Below are 14,129 nucleotides of genomic sequence, written 5' to 3' on the forward strand. Positions count from 1 at the left end.
AAACCCAGAAGGTTTAAAAACCATCAATTTATCCTGCCAGCACAGATGAGACATCTAGGCAGGGAATCTCAGCGGATAGGTCCAGTTTTCACACTCTCTGGTTCATATTGAGGAATATCTGTAGCTGCAAATGTAGTAACCTCCAGTTGTTTTCAGTTCCCTGGATGGGATCCAATCAGCAGGAGTCTCCGATTTCACCGGCTACAAGACCGATAACGCAGGGCCCTGCTGGATTGCTGGCTCTCTAGGATCGGATATATCACACTGAGGTGCATGTTGTTACACCTGCTGTATGCAGAGATTCATCTTTCAACCGGACCTGGCCTGTGATTCCGCGCAAGGCTTTATATGTTTGCATCTCGCGCCGTCCGCTGACGCATGAAACTTATATCTAAATGCTGCCTCTTCGACTCTCAGTTGCTGCTGCTGCTGCTGCATAAAGTCACAAGATATTGCATCAGATGTCCGTTAATTAACAACTTTTTCAGCAACTATAAGACATTTAAATCAGATTGGTCAGTTTTTATGAACTCAATTTTCAACAAAAACATGCAAAATCCCTTTTTTTTGGTTTCTTATTTCTGTCAACTGCGATAGTTTCAAAAAATGTGAATCCAATAATCCATAATAATGAAGTCTATTTGACAAGCAATTGTCAAAAGCTTTAATTTAGAGAAGTCAAAAATATGAGAAAACTACAAAAAGACAAACCTTGCCAGATTTCACAATTCTACCCGGACTTGCCCGGGTATTTGATACAAAATTTTAAAAGGGTTTGGTCCGGTCCGATTTTCTGTATTCCAATGAAAAATACTTGGGTTTTGCCCGGATTTATTCACTTCATTGACAAAATCTAATAAAAATCTCAAATAGAATTACTGTAATTTTTTTGTTTTTCTTTCAAAACTAATTTCTTTCAGAGTTTTTATAAAAATAATCATGACGGGTTTTTTGAAAACCCAAAATACAATTTAAAATTTCCTAATGTGTGTCGATAAAATAAGCATTTTCATTTTTTTTTCTTTTATTTTTTTTGTTAAAAATTACTAAGTTGTGTACAAAATTGCACGGATATTGCCCGGTTTTTGGGTTGAAATTGTGTAATTAAAATTCCTGGAGTTAGCCTAGTTTTTACATAAATAACCTGAATTTTCCCAGCACGGGTACGTAGGCGAAAAACTCTGGCAAACTTAAAATAGACTAATTTTTCTGAAACTAATAATTATTTTGGCCTCAGAAATCTATGTTCCAGTTGATTTTCGATTTGAAAAAATTATGTACCGTAATCTGAGGGAACTTTGATCACTTTTTTCATTCATTTTTGAATATTTTGGAAGGGGTAGCTTTTTCGTAATACTTAAAAGTTTTAAAACACTTACTGAGGTGAGGAGTATAAAACACGATCATTGGTTGCAGTAAATTTAAACGACATTGCAATTGGTGGCTATAAATAAATGTTTATTACAAAACCGGATTTTGAGTATCGAGGTAACTTTGATCACTATAGTTTTTAAGTACCTCAATATCTTCAAAAATATTGTTATGGTGCCATTCAGCACAGAATGAATAACATTAATAACAGTAATTTTTTTAGGACTAAACTAATTTTTCAACGTTTTTTTTTTCAAAAACATTTATAATTACAAGATGGACAATGTTGCTGCATACATCTAGGGGTAAAAGTTATAAACATTTTTCAATTTTTTGGCCTCAAAAACAATTGAAATTTTGCCTTCATGTAATTCCCTAGGTCCTCTCACTGTTTGCATGTTCTTTTTCCTTCAAATTTAACCAATTGATAGGGTTTTAGCCATCTTTACTACACGGGCTTTCTCATGAAAAATCACCGTTTTTTATCAATATCCAAAAGTCATCACCAAATGACCATAAAAATAACACTTAAACTAAACCTAAGCAAAGAAAACAAAATTAAATTTTACATTAAACAACCTATTTGCTCCTAAATGCTTGAATTTGATCAGGAGAGATGTTTGTTTGTGAGCCTTTGTGAGACTTATTTAATGATGATTATCTGCATAAATTTCATGTTGATCATAGTTATCCCGGTGATCAAAGTTCCCCCAGTTTACGGTTTGTTTAAATTGGTTATCCACCATGGGTGCACAGATTCATCACAGTTTCTGCTTAAGTAGGGGCCAATGCATTAGGCTTAAACAAATATCAATTTTTTTTTTGTTAACCTGCCCTCCCAAGCTTTCGTGCAATTTATTCCAGTTTATTTGTTTTTCGCATTATTTTTATTAGTGATCAGTGATAAACCGCGGGACGGGATGAGTCATCCAACTGGATGAAAATCCTCAAAAAAAAAGAAAAATAAAAAAAATTAATAAACCAGTTATATCATCAATATCAGTACGGCTCGATTTGCTTCCCTGCATACGAGGCATCATGGTAAGTAAAAAATTTAGGTTGTTTGTGTTGTGTAGTGATTGATTACTTTTGTGACGTGAATTTTATGCTGGAGTTGACCATTTTTGACTTCAGTACATGCCGCTTTAATTTCCTGTTCTCTCTGTAGAAATAGGATATCGGTGTCTTCAAATAAGATGTTGTATAAACAATTACCCACAACGTGCGTAGCTTCTCGATTAAACAACAACAACGAAAAAAGTTATGCCTCTTTAAAGTTGTGACTTGAATCCACTCAGATTAAACAGAACAGGGTAGTGAACTGAATTCACTTCACGAAATTTCAAGTTATTCTGAACCATTCTTTAGACCCTTCAAATTTTATGGAAACTTTCAAAAGTGATATTATGGTCCGACTTGTAAAATCATAAACTTTCAGAATTTTTTCCTAAGTTTTTCACAATTTTTACTGGCACTTCAATCGCAATATCTTTAGGACCCATACGTAAAAACTTCTACTGTTTCTCACAGTGTTTAATTCAAGATGGACCAAAAAAAAATTTTTAAATTCTTGTTCATTTTTATTTGAAAATAACGAACTAATTAAAAAATCTATTAAATTTATTTCAATTTGTAAAAATCCAACCATCTGGTGGGTCAAAACAGCCTTCAGAGCATATTTTCAGAGCATATGATTTTTCAAAAAATCAAATCTTGTCACGTGAATTCACTCATTCGTGCTGTTGTAACTCAGCTGGATTCCAACCGATTCCTATAAAATTTAGTGTCATTATCAAAGACTTTTTTTTGTTTTGTTATAAAATTTCAACGTTTTCTCGTAAAATTGAAAAATTTTCTTTTTGTAACGTGATTTCACTCATTTGCGACTGTTTTTGTTCGCTTTTCAAAACAATTCCATTGAATTAAACACAAATTTCTTCTTCTACACAATGAAGCAGTATTTGATGGGTTCAAAACGTATTGAGAAATTTCCTTTAAAAACAATCCATATATTTGAATCAGTGTTCGGCACAAAAGCACTAATCCGCACCGGTTTTATTTTGCCCCTGAGTTTTGATTGATCTAGCGAATTAAATAGTTCCGCTATTTGTGGGTTCCGCTTATTGAAGACCGCTAACTCCCATATACTTGTATCAATTTCTCGAATTACTAGTGATAGAATAAACTTTTTATCATAAATCAAGTTAAGGTGACACTGGGCATCATTCTGATTTCTTAATTGGATTCATTGGAGGAATGCGTCCCCGTGTTAGAGAAAAGATGTATTTAGTGTCATTTTTCTCTTTTTTAGCACTTTTTCCGCAACATTTACAGAAGAAGATATCTTAGCTTAGCTTAATTGACTACTCATATCCACCTTAAATCATTGAATTTGAAGTGCTCAGATATGATAATTCATTTAAAATTTCAGATGGGGATTTTTTTTTTATTATCTAACAATTTGCGCCGGGGATATTCGGATTTTCTCCAAAATTTAAAATTTTGTTCGTTTAAGCACCATTAAAAAACATGTACCTACCTTTGCAGACCTCTATAACTTTTATCTTTCGAAATAGCTAACGTTTAAGTTTTTTTGAACAAAAAATAACCTTTTTTTCAAACGCCCATAACTTTGTCAATTTTCAACGTAGAATATAAAATAGCACATCAAAACGCATAAGAATTTTACCAGCTATTCAAATAAAATAGCCAAAAAAAATATTATTTATTAATTTTCGGTATAAAATCAAGTAAATATGTTAAAAATAACGTCAAAAAATACCGTCTGCACCACCAAAATTTTTGAAACATATTTCATTTTATAGTGCTATCAATGTCACAACTTTCATCTGAAGACACCAAAGTGGGGCAACATTTACAGAAGAAGATAACAACCAAAGTTTCAATTCTCATTTTATGAATGTTGGTCAAATTCGAATGCAAATTCGACAATCAGAGCAAAAGTGAAAGCAGAACGTACTGATGTACTAGAAATAAGTGTAAGTTTAGTCAAAATTAAATCAGATGTACTTACGACCTATTGCTTTTCTCATTTGGCGCAAACGTCTTTTTACTCAATCCATATTTTGATGCTTAAATTTAGTCTAACTGGTCCGAATCTTCCTTATTTCATTGCTTGCTTGAAAAAATATGTTTTAACATTTAAACCGATCCAATAAAACCGCGAAAGTTACCGCTTAAAGGGTTCTGGAATCATTTCTTTTTTGGACGAACCATTAGGACTCCACCAGGACATGTCCGGCCTTCACTTGTGACGCTAGTGGTCATTCGAGCAGCGCATAAACGTATCCATTGCTTTCAATTTGTTTCAATTATTTTGGCTGCCTCTGTAAGGAAATAAGTAGTAGGTACTGGCTATATTCACACGGGAAATTGAAACTTAATTGTCCTCACCTAACAATTGAAAGCAATTCATCGAGCTTTAAGGTAGCTATTTATCACTCCTACAGACCGTTTTTAAACATTTTCTCTTGAATTTCCGAGATTTTTAGAAGAACGTTTCGCGACGATGCATAACATCTTAAAAACCTATTCGTTAAAATAGTTTTTGTGTCCTTTTGCATCACGGCAAATGCACGGCTACGCAAAAAGACTCAAAAACCAAATAACACTCGTAAATGAGAAAGTCATCATACGTCCTAATTTCAAATCATTCTGTTAAAGTTATTTATTGACCAAATGAAACACAATTACTACCAAACATTGAATACGTGTTATTCAATCGTTTGCAGTCACTAACTCAATTTTGTTTATATTGGTTCATACGCCGTAATCAAAACAAACTCTAGAATTGAAAAATGTTAAAGATTTTTAGTGAAGATAATAAAAAATAATGTTAAAAACAACAAAATAGAATGAATTGCAAAAAAGATTGTTTGCAACGATATAGCATACTATCAATAAATCGAGTAAATTTTTAACCTAAATTTAAAAAAAGGATATAGCTCCCACCCTCCACATTCTGTTCTTCTGCTCTTGTAATTGTTTGAAAATTTGGTTATTTTTTGTTTGTAGATCACTAAGAAGTGACTAAATTCCCACTTTGGGGAGTTGGAAAAATCAAAGGGGGGAAGGGGGTGACAAAAGAAAAATTTGATATTTGTTCCGGCCGTAAAAAACTTTATCCAGTATGACGGATTGGCTTAATGATATCATCTACAAATCTAATAATGGTTTCATTACTCTATAACAACACTGTTGGTGATATAATGTTTTCCGGACAATCATCAAACATTTGTATAGATAAATATTATCTTAAGTAACTTATCTGAGGTAAGATGCATTCAAATCAATTCAAATCATAGAAATGCCTTGTAAAGCTCGGTTTCACACGCTGGAATATGATTTTTTTGCAGTACATGATTGTTGACATTAAATATTCATCCATCCTAACATTTGCTTTGTTGGTTTAAGTTTTAGATTTTTTGTAATTATTTTTACCCCTGAATGTATGCTACATCTTGTAGTTTTTCTGTATAACAGCTTTATTGACAAAAAATATGAAAATTTTACAGTGATATGTGGAGAGAAGCAGGGCCACTAAGTTTAATGCAAAATGCTTTTAACCAACGCAAATCTGATTCATTACAAAAAATTCTTAACATGGGTGTGTGTAGTTAAAAATAGAATAATCTGGAATTATTTTTCGTTTGGTTATGCATTCGTTAACAATTTTGAAGAATAAAATTATTATTCACCGATGCTCGGAATAATAAAAGCGTAAAATAAAAGCTCAAAAAAACAATCCATTTTTTTTTCAATATCATCTTTAAAAGAGTTCCAAAATGGTTGATATTAGCATTAAAATAAAGTTTTGAAAAATCCATCAAGGCATGCGACAAATGTCAAAAAAAAAGCAAAAGAAGAAATTAAAATATGTTCCAGCCTAATTGTCTGAAAAAAAGATCGAAAAAATTATTTTCTCCTAATTATAGAAAATAGAGCCATAAAGTATGTAATGTCAATAAAGTTGAGACAAAGTGACAAAATTTTCTTCTTCTGACACTTATAAATTGTGAAATTAGAACAAACATGACCTAGACATTTTATTTAGGGTTTTTGTATGATTTTTTTCTTGGATTAGGGCTTACTAAATAAAGGATAAAGGATCTTTTTCAATACAGGATCAAGTCTCCCTTAACTTGAAAAAAATATCGCAAACTCCCATGAAAATGCTTCTAGTTCATCTACGGGTTCAAGTATTGCTCTAACTTTTGGAGCACGGGAACTTGAAGTAACCAAGGGATTGAAATCAAAAGAGAATTTTTTGCATTTGGAGTGATAATCATTAAAATTCCACAACTGCTTCACAAATTGCAACAATTTGCAACAATGAGCACATTTTCACTCTCTCTGAGCTCTGGTTTCTCTCATTTGAACTCATACCTTCTAATTTTCTCTAACAAATTGCCACAAATTACCACAAATCCTGTGTGCACAATTTGTGTGATCAAATGAGATCAAGTATTTGCTATTTTTTTATGAACAAGATATGATGGAAACGAGAAAATGGGATCCTCATTCTCCCCTACAGTATGACCGATGAAAATTGTGAAAATCTGTCCATCAAGGTTCAAAACTACTTTTATTGATCTTGTTATAATTTAACAACGTTTTGTAGATATAAATTCATATATTATATTGCTCTTACGAGAAATAACATCTTCCAATGGTCAATAAGAAAAACTTACACTGAATTTAATGTGTATAGCCTCCAAAGTCGGCTATTTTCACTTATATTTTCGTAAAATAATTCAAACTACGCAACCTTGAAATCTACGGAAAAAACACAAAATAATGGTAAAAAGCCACAACTTAAAGCTTAAAAACTGTAAAAAAACTGGAAATAGATCTTTTTGGAAATTTATTTTTATTTTGGTAGTTATTTAATTTCAGTTTTTGTGGATAGTTTCGGATATCCTTGGCTTAAGGAAAAGTGCAACAAATTCAGCAAAATTTAATTCAAGCCATTTCAAACATTTTTTTCTAAAGATCGGAATTGAACTGACTTAATCAATCCACCCGTTAAATCTGTTCATCTACTTCAGGTTTATAGTTGGTTTAATAATTTCGGCAGTTAAATCTGGAATGCAGGCTTAATTTTTCACATCCTTCCAGAATTGGGGTCATGCCCAAAAAAAGCCCTCGACAACTTCAAATCTTAATTATCGCCATGTTCGGTTTATTGACCGTGATTGCATCCTACTCGTGGGCAAAATGCACGGAGCACGACAAAAACTCCGATGTGGGGTGACTAAGTAAACAAACATAGGCCCCCTTACAAACAGCAATTGCTCTGCTGAGTAGTTAACCGCGACATGGAGGAGTCCGTAAAGAATGTATCAATCCGGTTGATCGCAAAAATGAAACCCCATAAAGCACGCGACACAAATATGGCAGTTTGAAAGGGCAATTTGAGCTGTACACGATCCTCCTTTCGATCGGATCCCTGAAATTGACACATGACCAGCCAACCGGCCAAGGCAGGAGGCGAATGAGCTGTCGCTCTACAAAACAACACGAAGGAGTGAAAAAAAAAACTTTATATGGAAGTTCACAAAACTGAGGGCGATCAGCTGGGGGAAACGAAACGAGACTCTCAATTTATTACCATATAAATTATTTTTTAATTTGCCTGGTGCAAAATTGTTTGTTCGAAAGATAAACCGGATGACGATTGCAATGATGATGACTTAAGTGATCCACCCCTACGTGCTTTCGTCACTTGTGTATGTAAGACACCCTCGCAATGAAAAAAAGAGGTTCTGTGATCATCAAATCGTCATAACTGTTACCCTACTTCGTCTTACTTGTTTTAACTGATTTAAGTCACTCGAATGCAATTTATCTTACGTTGTCATAAGCACTCAAAACTAAGTCAAGCGATTTTAATAAAAAGAAAAATTATCAAACAAAAAATTGAAAACCATTTCCAAATCGTGACTTATTCCGTTGACCTGATCGACCCATCATCGATTTGATCGCAATGTCAAATTCGTCTCCCTTTCTTCGCAACAGCAGTGCCATCCAAAACCGTCCCGGATCGTCTTGGGTGGCTGATGTTCTTTCGCTTCTCATGCAATCTCTCTTTCGTTATCTGCGATCTTTTTTCGCGCACCAAACCTTTTAAACCATTACAACCTGTAAAGTGCTGATTTTCGTTGTTTTTATTGATGCTATTAAGAAACATGCGAATAAAATTAATACCCCACTTGCGTTGGGTTGGCTTTCACCTGGCCGGGTGATGCGTGGAGTGTGAACTGTTTTGGAGATTTTTTTTATATTTTTTATCGTTGTAATGCACTTAGTCAGTGATGGAATCATAAACAGTTTATTTTTATACGCTTGAACTGATTCTATTGGTGATTATTTAATAGATAACAAGGACTATCTTACAAAAGTCTTAATTTTAGCCAAAACGTTGTATTGATTTACTTTTCCAACGTTTCGATTCTTATTGGAACTTTTTGAAAGACTTTTTATTCAGTTACCTTATTACAACATATGTTTTTTGAACCGAAAAAATTGTAATTTTCTTGTGATAGCTTTTTTTATTAGTTGATCACCCAGGTGGTAAATCCTTTTTAAGGATTGCATTCCAAGGCACGGCACGGTCCCCCTAGTATGGTACTCTGGGTCCATGGGTGCAATTGGTCGGCTCATGATACTAAGTACCCCTATGCCATAAAGTCCACCTGGGGCCTCTGGCCATAATTCCCATCCGGATTTGCAACGAAGGCTATACCCGTGATGGGAGACTATACTCGCGCAAAGCGCTCAACGGCAATACTCGAACAAACGTACTACTCCAGCATATATATCCTGCCTCTTGCTACTATTCAAGACTTAGGACCTCTCCTCTGACGACTCGAGGTCCGGCCTTTACTCGTAACTCGTGGCTCGCTTGGTTTGCATGACTATCGTTCGCTCCGCCTCTGTTCGAGACCACTGCAAGAGACCAATGACCTCTCCTCGAACGACTCGAGATCTTGGCTCCGCTTGCCGCTTGGGTTGGCTCAAAGCCCTCTCCTCTTTGCCCGTCCGTGTGCTGAATCGAGAGCAGCTTAACCTGGACACGTGCCTGGAGGTATCCTACACAACAAAGGGGATTCTACTCCGACCGTGGTCCGGTCTTCCCCATTCCTATGGCCTGCAACTTGGACAGCCCTAGGGTTTTTGCCCGTCGTGTGCCGAATCGAGAGCAGCTTATCATAGACTCGCGCCTGTCTCAACACACGTACGGGTCTTTAACGCTTGCAACTCAGATGAATCACGACGGTGATGTCATCCTACCCGACTCGAGTGGCTCATCCGAAGGCGTCGTGAGACCTCTCTACCCGAGAGCACTCCGCAACATGGATACTCTTCCCCCTACGAGTTCGACTGCGGAGAAGGTCTTGTCTTATTCCCAAAGCCTCCGTCGTAGAGGGCGCGTTCGACTCGGATACTCCGCGACGGTAACGTTGGAGGTATCCTTCACACAGACGTGCGACGTACCAGGCAGCTCGGCATACGCAGAAGGTAGAGTCTTATCTTTGTGTGCTTTACTGCCAGGATCGGACGCACACTACTCAGATGCTCCCCGATGAAGGAGTCAACTTACACCGGTCGCGGACTGGTGCTCGTTCCAACCCTTCTGCAGGGCAGTCATGACCCGGGTGAACCCAACGCTGACCACGTGCCAAGTATTGGCGTCCTCTCACATCCTCCGCAAGATGTTGTCTACGTGCTCTGGTGTCTCTACTGTGTCACCGCAGGTTTGGAAGAATGGCGAGACCACGTGTCCAAACCGATGGTGGTACTGCATGAAGCATCCATGACCAGTCAAGAACTGTGTCATGCAGAAATCCACCTCTCGATGTCTCCGGTCCATCCAGGATCCGATGTTAGAGATTAAGCGATGGGTCCACCGGCCACGTTCCGAGCTGTCCCACTGGTGCTGCCAGTTGGACAGCGAGGTCTCTCTGGCATGTTTCCGCACATCGGGAATGTACCTGTGCTCGTAGCAAAAGATGTCTTGCTCTAGCAAGACCGAAATGGGCATGACCCCCGCCACAACATCAGCAGATACCGAGGACACCGTTCGGTATGCGCTAATTACTCGCAAGTTCATCAGCCACTGCACACAGCATAGCTATTGCAGGTTACAATGCCTGATCAAGGCTGCCTTCCAGGCTGCCGCTCCGTACCGCAAAATGGATGAGGTTACACTCGCCAGGACCCTATTTCTGCTGCAGCGGACCGCCGAGTTGTTCAACATGGCCCGTAAGAGGGCAGCTATTGCCATCGCCGCTCTTTTACAGGTGTAATTGACGTCACCCCCAGATACTTGATCGCACGCTTGGATTCGATTGCGCACGGTCCAGCAGCAATCGTCCCTGATTGTGCTGAAATCAGGTTTGTGATCAGCACCATCTCGGGCTTGTGATGAGCCAGACGAAAGCTCTTGTAGCGCATCCAACTTTCCACCTTTTCAATAGCTACTATGGCGAGTAGCTGGACCTCTCCGGTTTATGGGCCCAATGCAAGGAGAACCACGTCATCGGCGAATCCTACAAGTCTCACTCCCGTGGGGAGACGCAGTCTTAGCAGTTTGCGTAGACGATGTTCCACAATACCGGGACAAGTAACGATCCTTGTGGAACCCCTGCCGAGACACTCACTCTTTCTAGTCCCTCGCCGGCCATATACTGTAGTTGGCGGTTACGGAAGTAACACTCCGCCATCTTACTGATAAATGCCGGAATTCTCATATGAATGAGCGACGACGCAATCGCTGCCCACATGACGCTGCATCTTCACGTCAAGGGTGGTCACTGCGCAAAACCGGTCTCCTCTCCTTTTCTTCATTCTGGCTTCATCTGCCCTTTCGATGACCCGTCGAATGGCATCCACCGTACGGCGGCCTTTCCGAAAACCGAACTGTTTGTCGGATAGGCCGTTCACATTTTTCGTGTAGAGCTGGATCCTGCTCTGTACCACTTCTCTAATACCCTTCCAGCAGTATCCAGGAGACTTATCGGGCGATATGCTGATGGATCACCTGGTGGCTTGCCCGGTTTTGGCAGGAGCACCAATAGCTGCCGCTTCCACACGTCTGGGAAATCCCTATCACCGGAACCGGACCGGAACATTTCGGGATGTTTCATGAGCGCGGCCTTCACTGCTACATTAGGGATGCCATCCGGATCCGGAGCTTTGTTCAGCTGAAGGGACTTAAGGATGTCGCGCAGTTCCTCTAGCGAAATCCGCTCCTCCTCGCTCGTATGCCAGTCGTATGGGACCCTCGGCCATGTAACTTCCTCGTGCTGTGGGAACAGCTCGTTGCCGATCTCGCACAGTTTATTCGGACACGATTCCTGTGGCGCACCTCCGCTCCGCGTTTTTGCCATGAGAATCATGTAAGCGTCGCCCCAGGAGTTGTCATTGGCGTCCTCGAAGAGTTGCCTGAATCGTGCCTTTTTGCTCGCCTTGATTGCTCTCCAGAGGGTAAACCTCGCAATTGCGTAGGTTACCAGTAGACGGGTTTGCCGAGTGTCCTTCCGCTTGGCCCTCCTTGTCATCGCAACGTTTTCCAAGTTCCGCTCCCAATTTAACACTTCGACAAAGACGTTCCGGTCGAATTGTGTTGTCTTCCAGAGGCGTACTCCTGTTGTCATACCTCTTCTACCTGCCCGCGTATTTGTGCCCACTCGATACCGGATCGCAAAGTGATCGCTATCGGTGAACACGTCGCTTACCCTCCAGTCGCTCGTCCAGCCCGGACTACTGAAGGTGACTCGCTCCCATTGCTGTGGTAGGTCCTTGTATCGCCTTCATTCCCTAGGTCTATGTCAGCTTTGCCAGAGCTTCTAGTAGAAGTTGTCCCGTGGAGTTTGTTAGGCTACTACCACAATCTACGGCCCATACGTTGAAGTCCCCGCCTATGACGGGCTCCTGCCCGTGAGATCCTCGACGATTCTGTCCATCATGACGCCGAACCTCCTCAGAGACCACCTCGGGAGGGCGTAGCAGCTACAGACGAAGATCCCGTTGACCTTGGCTATCACGAAGCCTTCTTCTCCAGCAGACACCACCTCTTGTATGAGGTATCTTCCTGTTACCCATATCGCGGCCAGTTTGGCTTTATCGGTTACTCAATTACTGCCATCCGAGGTCCTGCGATACGGGTCTGCCACAAACGCCACGTCTAGCTTTTCCTCAAATACTATCTGCCGCAACAGCTGATGTGCTGAGTGGCAGTGGTTGAGGTTTAGCTGAACCGCTTCTATTCCCGCGAAGGTGCAGCTGAAGCCTTTTGAAAGGTGGGGCACCAAGGGTTGCCAGCCCTGTGTCCTCCACCGCAGTGGAGACACTTCGCGTCTTTGGTGCAGCTAGCCACCTGATGGCCAGCTTCGCCGCACCGCCAACATAACCCGCTCCTGTCAGCGCCCTTGCACGCAAAAGACTTGTGCTCATATTCCACACATCGGAAGCATCTTTCCGGTTGCTGGGGGATGGCTATCTGGCAGATAGACCAACCCACCTTTAGCCGCCCACACTTGAGTGCGGCGTTTGCTGCTGCAACCGGAAGCTTCACAAAGGCCACCTGTGTCCCGGATTTGGGAGGGCCGTTGCGCATCCTGACCGAGATCTGGTCAGTCCCGATATTACAAAGATCCCTCAGCGCGTTCTGCACCTCAACATCCGTGGCTATCTCGTCAAGGTTTTTCACCCTGACGGTAACCGTGGTGCTGAGGGCACGGATTTCTGCAGCTCCCCCCAAAATCTCTTGCGTGAGGGCGCTATATTCCGAGCTCTTGATCTGGGAGCCACGTCGGAGCTCGAGGATCATCTCGCCGGAACGAGTTCGGCGGATTCTCCTCACATCCCCTCATAGGCCCACCAGCCTATCGCTCGTCCTCATTTGACGGATTACGTCAGCGTAGGTGCCTTCGGGGGCCTTTACCACCAAAGCCTCCCCCTTGTCCCTGACCCGTTTGGGCTTGGGCTTGGGTTTGGGTTTGGCCTTAGTGGTCCTTTTCCTCTTACGCCCAACCGTCTGCCACCCAGTTGGCGCATCAGGAACTTGGCCGCCCGCATCTCCAACACTCTCGTTATCATCGCCCGGATCCTGCCGGACCGTAGGATCCCGGGCCCGCTTTTTTGGGGCTCCTGGCCTCGTCTCGCCTGGTGACCCCCTTTTTCTCTTGCCGTTTCCGGCTACCTCTGTATTGCCATCCGTTTGTACGCAGACGCTGATCTTCTTCGGGCGGGTTGTATCTGCCCGAAGGGGAGTCGCAGCGTCCTCGCGTGCCCTCGTCCGGCATTCCGGAGCTGTGAGCAAGCTCACCACCGCCCTGTTTGCTTTCACAAACAGGGCCATCACATTTGCGAGCTTCTTTCGCACTTCCTTGTGGATGTTAGATTTTTTCCTAACGCAATCCACAAGGTCCTCCATCCCGGCCATCGCGACGGCCAGTTCAGCAGGGGTCTCAGGGTCCTGAAGCTCCGGAGAGCTTAGGAGTTCCTCGACTGCCTGCTGAACCTCTGCAAGGGGGTCACCGCCCTCACCACTTTCGACCGGCGTCCTCACCGGCTCGGCGGGTTGCCTAACCGGCGAGCGCCTTAGTCCGCTCCTGCCAAACGGATTGGGACAGGTGTCCCTCTCCGTCTCATTCCTATCCATCCTTCTGTTTCTGATATTATTGTTGTTTGTTGTCATGTTGATCCCACGAGTCGCGAGGTAAGTATACGGT

The 14,129-nt window shown here is 41.2% G+C and overlaps 1 protein-coding gene across 1 annotated transcript; it reads right to left on the bottom strand.

Annotated features, from left to right (window-relative positions):
• Positions 1–12,658: 12,658 nt before the first annotated feature.
• LOC129742867 (uncharacterized) lies at positions 12,659–13,225 on the bottom strand. The gene has a single exon (XM_055734811.1). The coding sequence runs from the start codon at positions 13,223–13,225 to the stop codon at positions 12,659–12,661; it is 567 nt and encodes a 188-aa protein (XP_055590786.1).
• Positions 13,226–14,129: the final 904 nt, after the last annotated feature.

The sequence above is a fragment of the Uranotaenia lowii genome, chromosome 2, assembly GCF_029784155.1.
Source record: "Uranotaenia lowii strain MFRU-FL chromosome 2, ASM2978415v1, whole genome shotgun sequence".
NCBI classification, from domain to species: Eukaryota; Metazoa; Arthropoda; class Insecta; order Diptera; family Culicidae; genus Uranotaenia; species Uranotaenia lowii.

Coding starts and splice junctions, on each gene's coding strand:
- LOC129742867 (XM_055734811.1), bottom strand. CDS start 13,225: ATGATCCTCGAGCTCCGACGTGGCTCCCAGATCAAGAGCTCGGAATAT.